This window comes from Anoplopoma fimbria, chromosome 12 (genome assembly GCF_027596085.1).
Source record: "Anoplopoma fimbria isolate UVic2021 breed Golden Eagle Sablefish chromosome 12, Afim_UVic_2022, whole genome shotgun sequence".
In the NCBI taxonomy this organism is placed as follows: Eukaryota; Metazoa; Chordata; class Actinopteri; order Perciformes; family Anoplopomatidae; genus Anoplopoma; species Anoplopoma fimbria.
Genome location: NC_072460.1, coordinates 23,290,978 through 23,310,320, shown reverse-complemented (window position 1 = coordinate 23,310,320; position 19,343 = coordinate 23,290,978). Strand labels below are relative to the sequence as shown.

General features: G+C 45.2%; 1 protein-coding gene across 1 annotated transcript; it reads left to right on the top strand.

Annotated features, from left to right (window-relative positions):
- The first annotated feature begins 817 nt into the window (after nucleotides 1–817).
- Nucleotides 818–19,227, top strand: LOC129099515 (proline-rich transmembrane protein 3). Its single transcript, XM_054608768.1, has 5 exons — nucleotides 818–845; nucleotides 2,437–2,565; nucleotides 9,271–10,185; nucleotides 10,284–10,571; nucleotides 15,022–19,227. The coding sequence occupies exons 1-5, from the start codon at nucleotides 818–820 to the stop codon at nucleotides 17,049–17,051; spliced, it is 3,390 nt and encodes a 1,129-aa protein (XP_054464743.1). The 3' UTR covers nucleotides 17,052–19,227.
- Nucleotides 19,228–19,343: the final 116 nt, after the last annotated feature.

Here is a 19,343-nt window from a genome sequence, read left to right as displayed (position 1 = left end):
AATACGGCCTGGGTTTCCTGCAGCTTGGTGTCGATGTTGGCTCCCAGTGGGGACCGGCAGAACCTCCTGGTCAGAGAAGGATTTGCTGGATCTGGTGGGCTGCTCGCTGCAAAAAGGAGTTTTCTGGTGAACCTGCATGATTTCATCTGCTTTTGAGTGGAATCCAACCCGTTGGCACCGATGACAAGCATTACAAATGACTATATAGAGCCAGCCAGACAATCTAACTGATGGTCTTGTTTAATTATTTAGGTCATATTGATACATCAGTATTAAACACATACTGTTTCATAAGCAGTTTAACGTCCGGCTCAGTTACTTTAAACAAGGAGTAAAAGGCACCTGTGCTAGAGGGAAGACTCACCAGTGCCTTTTTGCATCGTTTGAAGTGGTTATGAATCAGAACCCCTTCTGGTAAATCAGATTACAGTAATCTCTTTAGCATCACATAACTGGATAACATCCATTAATATGAAAATATGATAAACACTGCACTAGGTAGCTGAGAGTACAGCCGATAAGAGGTGCATCTGGTAATAAACCAAATGACATGACAAAAAACTCAACATCCATGCTTATTTATTTGGCGGGCGTATAAATATGTATGGTTTGATCACATTTTCCCTGTAGAAAATATTACTAATTCTAATCCATATGCAATAACGGGATTACTCCTCGCTGGCCCAACCTTTCGGTGTCCCTGCTGCTGGCTCAGTAGTAATGTAATGGCATTAGGACAATCCTCTGAGCTGCACAGGTTATTTTAGGACCGTACTGTGAAGACAATCTAATGAGAGTGATGAAGGAGGGAGGAATAATGATACAGAGTGAGGTGGTTGCTGCTGGTGAGAGTCTCTATACAGAGCTATGTAATGTCCTGGGGGGGGTCCATCGGGTCAGAGCTGCAGCCTCAACAGCATGTCCGAACGATAGTGTTGTGTTTGTGTATAACAGAGAGAGAGAGAATCAGATGGGGGAGGGATAAAAGAGGGGAGGCACTGAGCCAAGGTGCCGCATGAGGAAACAGTGTGATCTTGGCTCTGGGGCTGGCTTGAACCGGGGGTGAGGCGAGGGAGGGTAGAATTTCGTGCAAAGCTCTGTTCTCCAGCTCATTGTCTGCTGCTGCTGCACCACACTGCCCACAAACAAACAAACAAAAAGGTCAGGTGCCTCTCCTCACCTGTCTCCCCTACCTCACACCCCTTTCCCACCCACATTTTTGCAGCTTAATTGTGCAGCTTAGAATAATTCATTCATTCATTCATTTTCCGTAACCTGCTTATCCAGTTAAGGGTCGCAGGGGTGCTGGAGCCGATCTCAGCTGTCAATGGGCGAAGGCAGGGTACAGGTCGCCAGTCTGTCACAGGGCTGACATATAGAGACAGACAACCACTCACACTCACATCCACACCTACGGGCAATTTAGAGTCTTCAATGAACCTAAGCTGCATGTCTTTGGACTGTGGGAGGAAGCCGGAGAACCCGGAGAGAACCCACGCTGACACGGGGAGAACATGCAAACTCCACACAGAAGGTTGTCTGGCCTGGGAATTGAACCTAGGGCGGCTGTGGCGTAGTGGAGAGCAAGGTAGTTCTCCAATCAGAGGGTCGGTGGTTCGATACCCGGCTTCGGCAGTCGATGTGTCCTTGGGCAAGACACTTAACCCCAAGTTGCTCCCGAAGGCTTGCCATCGGTGTGGACTGGATGATGAATGTTAGTTAGAGTCTGATGGTGGCACCTTGCATGGTAGCCTGTCATCAGTGTGTGAATGGGTGAATGATATGTAATATACTACTGATTGTAAGTCGCTTTGGATAAAAGCGTCTGCTACTGTGGCACATGAGGTAGAGCGCTTGTCCCGTAACCACAAGGTTGGTGGTTCAAACCCCTCTACCGGCAACATGCCGAGGTGTCCTTGAGCAAGACACCTAACCCCAAGTTGCTCCCCGGGCGCTTCATTGCAGCCCACTGCTCCTCCGGGAAGGGTTAAATGCAGAGAAATAATTTCCCCATTGTGGGACTAATAAAGGCTTAATTATTATTATTATTATTAAATGACTGTAACCTAGGCCCCTCTTGCTGTGAGGCGACAGTGCAACTCAGCTTAGAATAATAAATAAATAAATAAAGATAGTGGATAGTGGCACTGCATGCTGCCTGATGATGTCAATGCCTGTGTCGTCATATTTTCTACTGGGCACAAAAAAAAAAAAAAAAAAAAGAGAAAGCAGGTAGGCCTCTATGGTGCTCAGACTGTAACTGCAGGCAGGATTGCTGCTGTTGCGTAACAGACGGTAGGTAGGAAATCGTGTTCAGGAAAAAGAGGGAGGGAGGAGAGAGAGAGAGAGAGAGAGAGAGAGAGAGAGATGGACCGGCTGGAGGAGGTTCATCTGCTCAGTAGCTCAGTAGCTCTTGGTTCTTGGTTCATGGTTGAGAGCTGGCAGCGGAACAAGGCTCTCTGTGCGTAAACAGAGAACAGAGAAGCGGTGCACCGGGACTAACACTACACCTCTCCTGGTCCTGGCTCACCCGGGATGTCCTAGTCCTGTCTGCCGCAGAGACAGGTGAGGCTATGCGGCGGTGGCTTTGCGCAGTGAGACTCTACCTGTGCAGGCTGTGTGTATATACATGTATATATATATATGTATATATTAACCCGGCTTCCTCACGTATTCTACCTTTATAACCTGGTTACTTACTGGTGTGTGTGCGTTGTTGCCTTTAATGGTTCACGTCGGACGGAGTGCGTCATTTGGAGACGTCATGTTAACGTCGTGACCATCGGTAGATAACGTCAGAATGGGATTTTTAGATATTATATTATATTATATATATTATATATCTAACGTCATAGCGTCATATGGCTGCTCTATTTAGTTAAATATGTATTAAATCTCTTAAATTAAATGAAAAAACTGTGAGGGTGTGACTTAATAAGTACACAGGACCTCACCTATAAAGTCAAACATGTATTACTCATTTATGTAATTGCATTTTACACAAAAATGTTTTTATGTTTTTGACTCTTAATACTCTTAAAATTATAGTCTGTCCACTTCAGGCAATTCAACTATTTGCATGTCAAACCTAAGTGCCACAATATAACAGGGAAGTGTAAAGTGTAAATAAGTTTGCAGAAACAGCAACAAGTGGGTACTATGTCTCCACTTGGCCCACACTGGCAGGTGTTGTTTGTTTCTGCATGTGTGTGTGTGTGTGTGTGTGTGTGTGTGTGTGTGTGTGTGTGTGTGTGTGTGTGTGTGTGTGGGTGGGTGTTTACAGGGTGTTCCAACCTCAACATGTAGGCAGGGCTGCGACACTACTAGAGGATCTGGATTCACCTGTTCCTCATCAGTGTTTGAGGGGAAAAAGGGCAAATTAAGGGAGAGAGAGGGAGAGAGAGATGGGGCTGCTCCAAAAAGTGCTACTGGATGTTACGCAGAGCAGCCATACGACTCCAATTCAGAAGAAAAACAGCACACCCTGAAAAGAAAAAAGAAGAAGAAGGGACGCCATCCAATTTTTAAGCAGCTCAAGAGGAGATTTAACCCCATTGTCTGTTTTGATAGTGTGGTTCCATAGAAGAAAGTGTATTAAAGGAGAGTAAAAGGGTGTAACAGGACACTGGATGATCCACGGCTGCATGCCAAAGTGTTGAGTAGGCTGTAAATGGCTTAGTTCAATGGCTTATGTTGTAAAAAAACTACAACAACAACAGAGTTTTAAACTGGTAGTACAGTTAAATAATACGTCAGCAGACATAACAAACGTCCCAGAACAGTGGAAAATAAAGATATTTAAAGCCTTTATAAAGCCTATATCAGTGAAACACAAACTCACTAAGACATGATCTGTTCCTAAGCTGGATCTTTTTGGTTGTTTGTATGCACTATTAAGTTATTTATATAGTTGTAAATATGCAACATGGACCTTTATGCACAAAATAATAGGGTCTACTTTATTTTTTAATATACATACAATGTGTCTGTAAATTCAGCCCCTGCCACGCAACACCCCACTTAACACAGCAGTTGATTTTTATTGCATCCAGCTGTAACAAAGTGAGAGTGTCGTGGTTGAAGTGGAGCTGCGGTTCACTCCTTTTAGCAGGCAAACTGTTTACTCCTCTGTTATCTCTTCTTCCTGAGAGTGTTTTGTGGCTTGGCGTGGTTTGGCAGTTGTTTCAATCGGTCAACAGACTCGCTATCTCTCATGGTGTGTTTTTTTCTGGAGGGAGTGTGCGAGTGCTAATTTGAATATACTCACAGTTATTTACCGAATCTGTGCAGACAATGTGAGCAAAGGACGGTAAACCTTCTGTCACCTGTCATATGTCAATATTTGTAGCCCGTGTTTTACCCCCATCGAGTGCAGCGTGTGTGTGTGTGGTGGAGTCACAGAGCTGCTAAAGGGCCTCACCCTTAAAGGCTGACCTTTGATCTCTGGCTCGCATGAAGGCGGAACATCAGTCAAAGATGTTGCCGGGCTCAGCATTTTATTTTTTTTAAAGCTGGACGTCCGTTTCAAATAGGGATCAAACGCATCCTCGATTGGTTCTGGAGCCTCCTCTCTTCCTCTGGCGTGACCCCAGCTGTGTGGGCGGTTGCCCCAGTGGAGTTTTGACACCCCCACCCCCTCCCTCCCTCACAAGGCAGTGGGGCGCCACGAGAGAGGCATCTTTAACAGAAGTTGGTTTGTGTTAAGAGCTAAATGGACAGCTTTAGTCTGAGGCAGAGGGGACTGCCTGGAAAACGTGTTGGAGAATCTATAATGCATTTTTTGGAGAGCTCATATATATATATATAAATCAACTTCTTTTAAAACTGAACAGCATTCATTTATTTTAACATGGTATATGTGTAATTTAAATAAACAAGTGAATATTGTGGGAGCTGTTTGCATATCCATATGTTATTTCAAGGTGTGGAATTTTTTAACGGTCAAAACCAGCGACCTCCCCCCACTACCCGCATACCAGCATAACCGCACATACTCCCTCACCCTCACCCCCCCACTCACACCCCACACCCCTCACTATTTTCCTCTCCCTATGTCTCACGTACACACAAATTCACACACATACACTGCTTCACAGTCTCACCTCCCTCCCTCTCTACGAGGCGCGGTGCTAACAAGTTACACATCTGCATGGCAAGAAATGCTTAACAGCTCTGTTGAGTTGAGGACAAACCGCTCTGAGCTGGTTTATTCTAGTCTCGTTCTGTCCATCTTCACTGTCACTGCAGAAACCCTGTTTTCTGTACCTCTCTGGCTAATATTTGGTGTCTATTTTTTGGGAAAAAGAATTGTATCTTTTCTTATTTTCCTTCTTCCTCCACTCATGTTCGTCCCTGTCATCCATTAACGAGCTCCTCCTCTCAGATGAGTCATGGGTGACTTTGACTGTGAAATCCTGGTCATTAGAGAGCCACCTTGACATTGGATACCATGAGTCATCTCAGGTGTTGGACGCTCGTTCAAAGACACGGCGTTCTGGCCTGTCGCTCAGTCGCTACCACCAGTTTTGACTGAAATATCTCAACAGTTATGGATTCATTTACCATTTAATGTTGTGCAGACATTCCTGTTTAAGCTAAAGACATGTCCATCAACCTCAGCTGCACAATGTGTTTATGAGCAAATGTTAGCATGGTAAACATCCAGTTTGCATTGTTGTTGTGGGAATGTTAGCACGCCGATGTTAGCATTTGGCTGAAAAGCACAGCCTCACATGGCTGCAGACTGTCCTGTTTCAACACTGATAATAGTGAACGCTACTTGTTTTGATATCTTTCTTTAAGGAATATGAACATGTTTTTTCTGCAAAACCAAAAGAAGGCACAGCTGTCAAATTCTGCAAGCAGCTGTTAAATGTCTGAATAAATGTGATTTCAATCAGGAAATATCTGATTACAATCAATGGTGACATTCAATGGCGTCTTTCACTATTCGTTGGTTTTCCATACTTTGTGCTTTGGACACATTCTGTTTATAACCAAAGACGTATGAGGGTGTGATACCCAGCCCAAATGGAGACATTAAACCAGCCGCTGTTCATCCCAAAATTAATGGAAATGTTGCATTGCCAGGATGTCTGGAATGTGGCGTGGAAGAGAGAAGAGCATGTGCAAGAAAGAGGGAGATTCTCCAAAAACTCCACTCCCTCTGTCCGCTTCTTTATGTAACATAGACGGACATTCGCCGGACATATTAATACATCAATGTAGACATGACATCAGTCCTGCACCGATTAACTGATTAGAAACAGCTGCTGCTGCACTGACTCATGTGATTGTGTAACCAGCAGGTCTACACTGTGGGCTAGGAGTTTATAGTAATCTTCAGATTGTAGCCGGCTGCTGTAACTAGTGGGTATTATGCGTGGGTATTTCCTGCTCTGGATAAAGAGCGTATTGTGCAGGAGACAGTGACGGCATCTGCACAAAATGCGCACCCCAGTACAAATGAGATGATGTGTGTCCCTCTGCCCTCGAGGGGCTGAAATGATAACTCACCCATCTGCTTTCCTTCCCCTGGACAGTCACAGAGGGACGTGCTGTTTGCGAGTGTCTGTATTTTACTCTCTGGCTGTAGGGGAGGATGTTCTACGGTGGGCTGAGAGCATGCTGGGTTTTATATCCAAGCCAAACACCAAAACCAGCTGATCACACTGATCTGGTCTTTGTACGAACGCCTAAATGAAATCCAACAACACACACATGGTCGGCTATTCCTGGCCTGTAATTCAGTCCGCTTAGAGGAGCCGCCAATCAGTCTGAATTAGTTTCACTTCAATGGAAACTTGTAGTCAAATTGTCTAAATCCAGTCAAGAAAAACATTTCTTTGGGGGGGAACCACTGCTGTGTGTGTGGGTTTATGGCTCCATGTGTGGAGATTGGATTAAAGCTGACAGCGTTTCAAATACAGCCGCAGAGTGTTTTCTCTCCTCCGGCTAAATCTTATTTGGTAAAAATGTTTTTTTTTAGGCTCATTAATCACTTCTGCCTACCCTCTGACACATAGGGTGGTGCGTGATGGATTATGGATGTGTCAAGATACTAGTGTGTTTACTGAAAGCTATTTCTCAACAGTGGGGTTGTTTATCTTTGGCTGCCAGAGGCTGCGCACCTGCCAGTTAACCTCAACGGTAAAAAAAGGTGATGCGGGCTCAGTTTCTCCGCATGCCTTCCCGGACGGGCTGCCATATCTGTGCTTGGACCACAACAAAACCTGTTAATCCCGAAACACAGTTTTACTCGTGACTCTTCATCTTTTCCTCAAATACTCTGCTTCTTACTGTCTGTCAGTTTACATCAGCTGGCTCTGAATTTACCACTTCTCTCTGTCTTCATTTTGTCAAAGATCCACTCAACTCTCGCTCCCTCCCTTCGCCGTATCCCTCCACTGTCAGCTCCATTACCATCACTGTTTCTCCTCCGTCTTCTCCGCCCCTCCTGCCTATCCCTTCTGTGAGCGTGCCCGTTTTTTGTCTTATCTCCGCATTCTTACATCCACCCTTATCTGCCCATCTTTAGTCCCATCTTTCAACACAGCTTGTTAAAACAACTCCAGTTAAACGGGAGACAAGAGGAAAAGAAAGAAAAAGGGAACAGCGGGGATTAATCAGAGGTCGGGGTTGGCAAACAGCCGACTAGACTGGGAGCAGAAGAGGTGGTTGAGACAGGAAGGAAAATAAACACTGAGGCTACTGTGTGTGGGTGGACATTGAGATATACTACCTCTTACTGTACTCTTGGTCGAGCTGCTGTTGTGCAACACTACCAACACCGAGAAACAGGTTGACAAAACACTGACGAATGCAAGACGAGCTCAAAAGCAAGAGATTGTCTTGCACTAGTCTACAGTTTCCTCACATGCCTGCAGCATGCTATGTGACCTCCTGCTTGGTGCACACACACATGCATTATTTTCCATATGCTCACACAGATTACTCACATCCTATACGAGCATGAAATGCACACACCGACCGTGGTGTGCAGCTGTGAATGAACCTTAGGTGAGTCATAAGCAGCAGAATGAATTCTGCCATAGGCGCTGATTTTTATTTTTTTGTTCCTTTCCTTCTCGTGTTTCAGCTGAAGTTTCAGTGTGCTCATCGCTGTTCCCAAAGGTTATCTCCCACTGTGAGTCATAGGCAGAGGATGGCGTGAACATGGGAGGTTTATGTAAGTCAGAGGCTCAAATAGTAAAAGAAAAAGCGGTTAGTTTTGTTTTTTGATAGCTGGATGACTCGTGGGGTTGTGTAATCCTCGAAGGGCCCGGGGGTCTCTCCGTGTCACTGGGCCCTCTGAGCTTCACCACACTACAGCTGTCAGCCCCTGGCATCCATGACTCAAACAGAACGAGCAGGAACTGGGAGCTGAGTCCTGCTGCTTGGAAACTTTGGAGGAGAAACGAAAGTGTTATTCATCCAAAGAACATTTCATGGCAGAGATAGTGAGGGAAAAATAAGTTTATGCGCCCATCTGCTACTGAATGCAACCATCTGTGACTCCTCGTGTTTTGTCTTTTTGACTTGATCATTTCGATGGTTACGTAACTTACAGGTCAACTCTTGCCTTTGTTTGTGTCTGTGTGCGTCGGCGTCATATGTGCCATGTATTCTGAAACCATACGCCGCACCCTGTGTGTCCGCCGGTGTCATGCTGCTGGAACCTTGTGGGAGTCTCACTGACCTGCCCTCTGAATCAGCAAAGCTAGGCTGCGACATGCTCTGCTCGAATTAGACTTCATCGCAAATTCAAACTGATTTACACTATTTTAAATTAGCTGTGGACCGTTGCTACTAAACAGAATTCTGTAAAAGCTGAAATAGCTTGCAACTGCATTTATGATGTTTACATCATAGATTTTATATAAGAAATGGATGTAACCACCATGACTTCACCCATTGGTTTGTGGACTACAGTTTTGAAGCTTCTAGTTTGGCAAATCGATGGTCGCCATCTTGGTTTTTGACCATCACCATATTGGATTTTATGCAACCAGAAGTTGACATTTTAAGGGGCTGATCACATCAAACCGCGTCACTACATGCGTGGCCGCTTCAAAATCACCTCGCTGCATTGAAAACCCTACTAAAATTAGCTTTTTTTCTTCTTTTTGCAACCAGAGGAGTCGCCCACTGATGGTCAGTAGAGAGAATGAAAGTTTAAGACACTGGTTGCCGCCTGGTTAACATACCCAAAGTTCGGCTATTTTTTAAATAAATGAAATGTAAAACTGACCTGTTTTTCTCTGTCAACAGCATCACAGTTGAAGGATGGTGTGACACACAGACACACAGACAGCCAGAGGGACCAGTCACCGGCACTCACCACTCAGAGGATCACAATGGCTCCCATGTGTCTCTTTTTCCTGGGCTTCCTCCTCTCCGTCCTCCATCCCACAGACGCCCAGACCATCATTGGCTCCTCCTCCTCGTTCTCCTCTCTGGACCTGCCTGTTAACTCATCACCTCCACCTACCAAGCAGACCGTTAGATTCTGGCCTTCTCTGCCTCCCAGAGGGCGTAGTGACGTTCCTATCAGAGCTACAGTTCGAGAGAGGCAGACAACCACGAATGCAGCGCATCAGGAGAGAAGAATTCCCCGTCCTACCGCACAGCAGTCCACTCCACCTTTTATAAATGCTCTTTCAACGCAGAACCTCAGCAGCGGGCCAATTTTAGCTCAACCCACTGCCTCCAGGCCCAGGACTGATACAGCTAGTTTAGCAATCAGCAGGGCTTTTTTAAAGGACGATGCTACTACAAAAGGCTCAACTCCTTCTCTGCCCGCTTTTCCCTCCGTCACTGAGTCTGCAAGTGATAAGCCAGTGGAGGCAGGAAATCCAGAGGAGAGATTACTTAAAGATACAGAGGATGATGATTTGCAGGAGTTGGGATCAGGTGGCATTCCAACAGTGATGCCCGTGAACGAGGAATCACCCGTTCCTCCGTCAACAGCTTTTGATGGAATGGCTCAGTATCAGCCACAGGCCCAGACGGCGATATCTAAAGTTTCTGATGTTAAAACGACACCACCGGACAGTCGGACCACAAAGCCGCAACTGTTTGTGCTCACAACAGCCAGTAAAGTCTCCACGACGCCACAGACTGAGACCAGTGCTCCAACGTCCCCTGTGGTAACGCAGGCGACACCTCGGACTGGAGTATCAACAGGTGAGAAATCAAATATATTGTATCATGAGCGCAAAGTGCTGTTGAGGTCAAAGTCTTTACACCATGTCATAAATGTTTCTTTATCCACCATTCTTTAGGTAAACTGACAGAGAACACTCCGTCCACCGTCGGAGATACTTCTACTTCTACTACATCATCCAAACCCGCTATAAAAGAGTCACAGCCTGCAGAACAGCCAGCAGAACAGCCAGCAGAACAGCCAGCAGACGCCACGACACAGCAAGCGACAACCGCATCTACAACCAGTACGCTCACTACTAAACAGGAGGCTGTGAGAACGTCCTCCAAACCAACACGTAGACCAAACAAAACAGCACAACTGGGCAGAAGCACAGCCAGCACAACTGCACAGTCATCAAGGGCAGGTAAGAAATGAAGGTCTCCGGATCAGACTAGTTTTGAAGTGTCCTTTATAATCCCTTCTGATGATTTAAAATGGAATTATTTGTGCAGCTGGAACTTTGTTTTACTGGAAGAGTCTGGAACAGGCTTCAAAGGAGGGGAAAAAAAGCAGAGACACTTTTCCATGGAAAGTGGGGTGGTAGTTGTGTGGGGTAGTCACAGCGAGGGAGGAGAGAATGTGCAGGAGGTGAGGGGGGGCGGGTATTGCTGCCATGCAAAGAGATACATGAGAGGAAAATAGGGCTTCTGAAAAAGAGACAGTGGGGATTACAGACGAGAGAGTAGATGGTACGGGGGAAAGTGTGATGGAAGAAAGGTACAGGCATAGAAATGCAGGGCGTTTGGACGTTAATGAAAACCAGATGCACGGAGACGGGATGAAGGGAGGGGAGAAAAACGTAGATGGAAAAGGAAAAAGCATGACATATGGGGCTCATGGGCCAGTCTCTTAGAAACCACCAGAACAACATATTAATGACTTTTAAACACTCAGGCTCCCACGAGTACATTTAAAGTAAAGGTTCCTTGGCAGGTCATCTTATTAAAGTCCTGCATCCATGGCAAAACCCGTTTGTACTTTATTTATGTATCTTTTTTTTATATATTACACTTTTTAATGATTCTGTAAGAACACAAACAAGAGCAGTCCAGGTCCATAGATCATTACATAAAGCTAGAAAGGGCCAGCATGTTCTCAAAGAGGGACAGAAATGGATAATATGGCTAGAAAGATTATATTATGAATCATAACAATGACAATAGTACCAATTAAGGAAGAGGAAGAAAAAAAGAGTATTTTACATTAAAAACCACGAGAAAGAATTGGTTGAAAATCAGTCTTTGTCAAATTAGTTTTATTGGGGTCCCATATTTTAGATAGAATGTTGGATTTCAACTTAAAGCTGCTACAAAGCACTTTCATTTTGTGTTGATTCATGGAAGGGTTGAATATTCGTGTGGTGAATTTCAGAGAAGCATTATAATTAAGGATAATTAGGATTAAAACGGTTTATTTATCATGGTATATTTGTTTTTCCTAAAACGTCAATGAAAGCTCCTGAAGAGGTAAAGAACTGGTACAGCAACTGTATTGCAGCTATTTCTGTGACTGTATTACTAGAACACATATCACATTGTTCGCCTAGAGGTAATTAAGAACATTTATTGCAAAAAACAATGATAAACATAAAAGAATACAAAACCCTTTCTCCTTGCTCACCGACTCACTACCCGTATGAGGAGGATGCACTCTTTTGCTTTGCTCATATTCCAGAAGGAGTGTTGATTCAAAGATCACTTGTATTACCTCCCCACGCAACCACTGTCGACATAATTCGCAGATTATCATTTTCTGCTCGTTATCTGACTTTTTAAACCCGAAACCATGTCCATATATGGAGTTTGCACCAGTCTCGTCCTCCTCTTAGTTATGTGCAGCGCTATCGGCTATTTCTCTGTCAAACAAAGCAGCATGAGTTCCGCCCAAACCCCCAGGAAGAGTGCTGGGCTTCGAAGCAAATTTTACATAGTGGCCAAATGGTGATGTCATGAGTCTCAGAAAGTATTTTCCACCATAGACTTACATTGGGAAAGAGACGTCTGTAACTCAGTGTATATATATATATATACACTGAGTTACGTATTTTTTTTTTTTACGTGAATCCACTTCCCAGAATCAAGGAACAAATAATCAGATCCTAAACGTTGTCAAATGCATTTTTAGCTGAAACCTGAATTATTTTTCTTCCTCTTTTCATGTGAAAGAGCCAAAGAATGAGGCTGGACAGTGGTCTAGGAGGCGGGGTTAAAGGAAACACTAGTGCTCATGCTCCATGGGCCCCATAATGAAGAAGATCTGGGTATTTTCATCTGAATTCAATACTAAGAAGTCAAACTTTCTTTTGCGTCATGCCCCAGTATCAGGATCAAAATTACATCTAATACAGATGGGATCAAACGTTGGTTCAGTATGGCTGCTCTTGGCCCTGGACCAATGATAATGATCATTTCAGCTGTTTTAAACGATGTCTGGCATTGAAGTATGATGAAAATATCTGAACCAGTGCCCCTTTCCAGGTGTGGTCATCTAATTTGTTGCCTGTATCCGTAGTCCTAATGTATGAATATATCTGTCCACATTTGTAACGGGGTCATAAACACATGATTGTGTTTTCATACAAGTTGGAACAGGAAGTTAATTCTTTTTGTTAATTGCACCATGTGGACATGTAAAGCAGTGTAAGCAGAGTGTGTAAAATAGAAAAAACTCAAGGTTAAGGGTAAGTGTGTCCAGCTGTGAATCGTGATCAGAACATCTGGAATGTGTCTGGATTCTTGCTCCTGTAAGAAGGAATGAAAAAGGAGTTTGAGGAAAGGAAGTAAAACATACCTTTTATATAAATATAGAAGTGTGTCTGTGATCTGGATTCTGTGTGAGTCTGAAAGTGAAACGTGTGTGTGTGTGTGTGTGTGTGTGTGTGTGTGTGTGTGTGTGTGTGTGTGTGTGTGTGTGTGTGTGTGTGTGTGTGTGTGTGTGTGTGTGTGTGTGTGTGTGTGTGTGTGTGTGTGTTTGTTATAAGAGGGAGGGAGCCAAGAAGTGAGGCACATGTTGGAGTGAGTCATTAGTTGTTGTGTCAGCTTTATGCATGTCTTCTACATGGTGAGGACAGGCTTAACGTCCTCCTAGTGGCTGACGGTTTGAGTGTTTTACCATTTATCATGTTGTTCCACCATCCATCAAGTTTAAAAGATAAAGTTGTAGTTTTTTTAGAAGTAATTAGAGATAGATACCCTTTGGCTACAACTGTTTCTTATGTGTCTGCTGTCTTCCTATAAAATACTTTCCCTATACCATTTAATGCATCATCATCGTTAGTTTATGATGCTCTACATGTTTTTTTACGTTTATCTTTACATCTGAGTAGGTCTCAAAGCGCCCAGTGATGAATGGCCCCATGATTATAATGCTCTAGGGTGTTTCCGAGGTTTTGCAGGAGGATAAGGTGGAGTGCCTTGAGCAAACTGAATAATGTGTGTGCACGCATCAAATGAGAGCGAGATAATGTGGTGGTGCAGGGATGACATATTTTTGTAGGCCAACCAGGAGGTTAGCGTCGCACCGGTTCCCTCGACACAAAGCCAATGGGACTTTTGCAGGAAAACAAGCTCTTTGACAAACACAAGTTTATTTACGTTTGGTTCAGCAAGATAATCCTCACAAATAAACACCACTTTTATGATTGTCGAAGAGTGAATGCAATGTGCAGAAGTAAAAAGCTAATGCTAGGCTATAAACAAACTGCACCACGGTCACATGTGCGTGAGTATAAACCCATCAAAGGCTGTAAAGGAAGACATTTATATTACTTTTTGTAGTTTCATTCAGACACTTGATAGCAACCGCCTTTTTTTAAGACACTTAAAAGCTTCAAAATTCACATGTGGGATGTTTACTGACATAATTTATGTTGTAGAACAAAACCGACCTTATTTCAAGCCTCAGGCCAAAGACCCATTGACTTTGAAACGAAGAGAACCTGAAGTACCTGAAAAACGCTGACTCATTTCCTGGTTTTGGGACTCACTCCTGCAGCACTCCATGAGATGCCACACTGCCAAGGTGTTGTCTTGTCCAAGAGGTAGTTATGTATTGCATAACGCTGCAAATTCGAACAGAGAGTTTCCACGGCTGCTTTGTGACATTGTTCGAAGTTACGTAATGGAGTTGTTCTCACTAATAACATAATCTTATCCAATTAATCCAAACAATTACTATTCAGTTATTCCCAGGAGATTTGCACAGCACAAAGTGTCGTGAGTCAATGATTGTAATGTGGATGATTTTGTGGCATTGTATTCTAATCGTCGTGGACATTTAGAGCATGTTATTACTGTTATTACATGACCTTTTGGACATCATTTTCTTTTTCCATTAGAGTTTGGCTTGAACGTGTAAACATTCTCGTCACCCTGTATGCTTAGCTGGTTTAGTACATAAAACAAACATGTTGTGATGTGTCATCTCTACATTTCTGCTGTCTGTGGTTTAGGTCTGTCATTTCTATACTAAGCCATGTTTTGGGAAACTTTGCTACAGCTGATGAGACACTCTGACCTGATAGTTGCAGAGAGGAGAGAGAAAAGGAAGTGATGCAATTTTATTAGACCTTGTCTTCATATTTATATTATATATATGTGTAGACATGGGACAATTTGTCCGTGCAAATCTGATAAAGTTTCAATGAAGAATTGAAAGTCCATGACGTTGACGGTGAGCTACACCCCTCTAGTGGCTCTTTATAGTAATTCATGTACTTTTCTACTTCTGCTTTTTAAATGAATAGCATTTGCATGTAATTTTACTTTTACCATTTTGTTTTCATGTATTTAAAAACTCTGTTTCTCTTTTTGTAGGCACCTCTTCCTTCCTTGCCACCGGTGTCGTACCTGTCGCCCAAACAAGGTTGAGCCCCACTCATCAGGCTGGAATTGCTCAGAGTAACCGCTCCATCCACCTGCTCCATCCTCACCAAGCCCCCCAATCTACGTCCGACCCAGCCCCCTCGCCCAGCGACCCTCCCTCCCCTAACGGCACACTCCTCTACTGGGGCGAACTGAGCCGGACGCTGGCTTTCGCCTGGGAGCTGCATGTCTACGGCTCCGCGAGTCTCTTCCTCCTCCTGTTCGCCGGGGCGGCCCTCGGCCTCACCCTGTCCCCTGGAGCAAACTGTCCTCATCGGGGGGCTCTTGCGCTCGCCAACGCTCTGCTGTTTCTGGCTGGAGGCCTCAGGGCAGCTCTCTTTCTAATAGACCCGTATGGCACCCGGAAGCTCCTCCCTCGCCCCGCGGTTACGGCCCTCTACAACCTGCCTCTGCACCTGCTGGTGTGGGCGCAGGCTGCCCTGGCACTGCTGGCTTTGAGGGTGGCAGGAGTGAGCGTGTTACCGTCCACTCTGGAGCGCGTTCCTCTGGTGGCCGTGCTGGCGGTGCTGCAGTGCACGCTGCTGCTGGCGGTGGATCTTCTTTCTCCGGCCCTGTCCCCCGTGGTGCCCGTCACCTTGCAGGTCCTGTCCCTTTGCTGGGGCCTGGGTATCTGTCTCGGCTTCCTCTGCTACGTGTTCCCGCGTATACGCTGCCCTTCCGTTCCCCACCCTGGGGTCCCAGAGGAGGCCAGGACGAAGGCTTGGACCGGGAGCAGGAGGGTCGGGGTGATTCTGGGGAGAGTTCTGGCAGTGTGTGCGGTCCTGGGGTCGCTGTGCTGTGGGCTGCATGTTCATGCCACCTTATGGCTCTACGGACTGCTAGGAAACTGGACGCGCTTCAACTGGGGATGGTGGCTGGTGCACTTCTGGGCCCGGCTCCTGGAGCTGGCCTGGGGGTTCTCCCTTCTCGTCCTGGGTTCCTGGGTGTTCTGGAGGCCTCAAGGTTGTCATGGAAGGGAGGAAGGTGGACCAGATGGCAGAGCAGCAGGAGACCAGCCTTCTCCTGGACAATCTACAGGCTCCACTCAAAGACACACCTGCTGGTCCAAGATAGTCCAGAGCCTGACGGGGAAACCCTGTCGAAAGTCTGACAGTAACGGGGTGGGAGGAGGAGGCGGAGGAGGAGTAGGAGCACCAGGGGAGGTGCCTAACAACTGGGCTGGCCAGGAGCGTCCTGGAGCGGACATCAGCAAGAGTCTGATCAGGAACCAGAACCACGAGCTGGCCGGAGCCCAGCAACGCTGTGTCAAAGACAGCAACCGGGGACGAAACCACAGGGGCCACTCGGCGGAACGAGGCGTATCTGACGGCTCCACGGGCTCCCTGCTGAGACTGCAGGCGCTGGGTCGGCCTCCGCAGCGCTCAGTGAGCGGCAGTCTGGATCAGGATCGGGACACCTCGCTGTCTCTTTATGAGTTCGATTTGCGGCCCCCGTCTCCCATTGACCTGACCCGCAGCATTGACGCGGCCCTGAACAGGGAGCACCTGCTCGGAGGAGGGAGCTTGTTTCACCCTCTGAACCTGACCTCACAGACCCCCTCCCCGGGGTCAGGGGTCAGCCAGGGGCCTTGGCTCCGCAGGAACAGTGATCCCGAGATGCTCTCTGATAGCAGCGAGGCCCCGACAGAGTCCTCCATGCCACTGGGGGGCAGCGTTCTCAGCAGCGTGCCCAGCAGGCAGGTGACGGCTCCCCCCACGCCCTCCCACCAGGGTCACAGGTGGGCTGGGAACGAGACGGGGAGCGTCCCCTCGTCAGTGTCCTGCCCTGTGTCACTGCGTCCCTCCAGGACATCGGAGGGGAATCTGGGGGAGGACGGCGTGGACGACACGCGGCCGTTCATCACCCCAGACTCGGACAGGGTGCGGGGGAGGGCAGGGAGGCCGGTGGGGTCGCGGAGTTACCTGGAGGTCAGCCGACATGACGACTCCGCCAGCGTCAGCAGTGAAATCATAGATCTATGAACCAAACCTTGGACATGAGGACCAAATGATCAAACGCACCCATTTACCAAATACGGTTCCTAACCAAGACTTCAACAATATTAGAAAAAAGATGATTAATGAACTGCCTGAAATTAATTGTTTTTAGAAGAGGGAAAGTATTTAAAGCTTTCTCTTGGTGGAGACCTTAAAGGATAGTTGCCTTTTGTCTTGTGTGTTTGTGGAACAAATATGGCAAATCTGGCAGTAAAGCTGGGAGATAAAGCACATATAAATCTCTTTCTTACACACACATTTATCTCTTTCTCTTTTTTTGTCCTGTTCTCTCAAACACACACACCTGCACAACACTGGTATCACTCTAAGTACACTGGGACCATACGTACATTTCAAGTCCTAACAACAGCTTTTTTAGCAAGCCCCCTTGGTTGTGATGGGTGTGAAATGTGTGATGAATTTATGTCTGTTTTAGGGGTAAAAAGACATATTTGTGGCTCCAAGCGTCTGTAGCTCCCATTTCTATTGTTTCTGTGGAAAAAAAAAAAAGTCTGCATATCAACCAAATGTCATTGCTTTCATAGAGTTTATTTGCTGTTTTCCATGTTTCACTATGCTTTGTGATGTAAAGATGTGCCATACTTAACCTTGGTTGGTTCTGTGCTGTTTCTACGGTTCTATAAACCCATTATTTGGGTTAATATATAGCGTCTTACCAGTATCGTAGTGACTCAGCAACAGATTACTACTTCTGAGCTCTTAACGTGCTGCTGCTGCTGTTGTTGTCCACGCTGCCTTGTATGTTAATGTGAAGCTGGTTGCATAAAGAGGCAGGCAGTTAACAACGGCCAGAGACATGCGGACTCACGCTTGTATGGGAAACTGTCGCTGATGCTTTTAGCTGTAGCTGAACTTCACACTGAGGTTTCGAGCATTTGTCTCATCCTGTTATTTCGCTGTAGGACAAAGCTTTTGCAATCAATAAGTATGTGCGATTAAAGCCTCAGACTGCATTTTCACAGGATTTGACTAAGAATATTAGATCATAATCACGTGCATTGGATCAATTCAGACTGATATGTTACCTATTTAAATGCTGCACAGCTTTGCACCACATGGGACTGGCTTGGCATGAACCTCAGATCTCTTATAACAGAACTTACTCAATAACAGAGCACTTAACTGTAAGCCTGAGCACTAGACTGAAGTATTTTACTACTCGAGAGGAAAAATATCTTTCAAATATATGATGTATAAGCAACAATGTAAATAACATTATTTTTGATGTTCATGAATAAAGGTGTATTTGAAACATAGCTGTCGTTGTTACTGTGAAAGACAATCTAAAGTGGTTTTGCTGATGTGTTGAAGCTGTTATGCTCCATGAACTTTGGATTTGGAACTATTTAGGACCTGCAGAGCTGTGACTTTTAATGCTTCAATGCAGAGGTTGTCATGACGCTTTATATTGCTAAATGAATTACAAATGGCCATGATTTGCTGAATTTTTTGTTACTCTTTAATTTTTTTCCTGGGAATTAATGATGACAAAAGTATCCAGAGGGAATTATTTATTAACTTAACACAGCTTTTACAGTTTGATGATCCTATCCTGAAAAATTGCCACTCCTCTGTCTAACATTAGAAAAGTTTTGTTCCAACGTGAGATATCTAGTGTTCTGTTTTAAAAACCTGAGCCTTGTTCTCACAAAATGATTACTGGAATGTCATCCTGGGCTCCTGTTTTAAATACTTAATGGTACATTTCAAGAAGTGACAATTTCCCAAAGTGGATAAACATCGTTTTAAAATCAGACTTCATCCACGCCTCTGTTCCTGATGAGAGTCTGGTTTCCTCACAGTGACTTGCAGTACCTCCCAGTGATGTGAGATATTTGACTTGTTTAGTATTTACGGTACAATGGCCTTGTGTTGTTGTCTACATTCCAATGAACCTGTGATATTTCACTGTATCAGTACTCGTCGTTACCTCTTTTACTTCATGACCAGGGTGGTACCTCCAGCACCCGTAGTATTGTCCCCCCCTAACAAAGCAGTACGTGCCATAGAAAATGCAATCAATGTGCCCCCTCCAGTCTGTAGTCACAGTGCAGAAGTACAGTGCTAGATTAATTCGTTTATTTTGCTCATTGAACTTTGTTCTTGTATTTTTTGCTGCATTTTCATGTCTGGATTCAAATAAAAATGACAAAACTTGTTATTATTTCTGTTTTTTATTTATTTGCGCATTACACATAATGATTAAAATGAGCCAAATCAAAGGCTGAACTGTGCAGAATTGAAGATAAATGGGTT

Excerpts from the sequence above, each read along its gene's own strand:
- LOC129099515 (XM_054608768.1), top strand. The coding sequence starts at position 818 with ATGATACAGAGTGAGGTGGTTGCTGCTG. Across the intron at positions 846-2,436 it reads GAGTGAGGTGGTTGCTGCTG|AGCTGGCAGCGGAACAAGGC; the intron begins GTGAGAGTCTCT and ends TTCATGGTTGAG. Across the intron at positions 10,186-10,283 it reads TCGGACTGGAGTATCAACAG|GTAAACTGACAGAGAACACT; the intron begins GTGAGAAATCAA and ends ACCATTCTTTAG.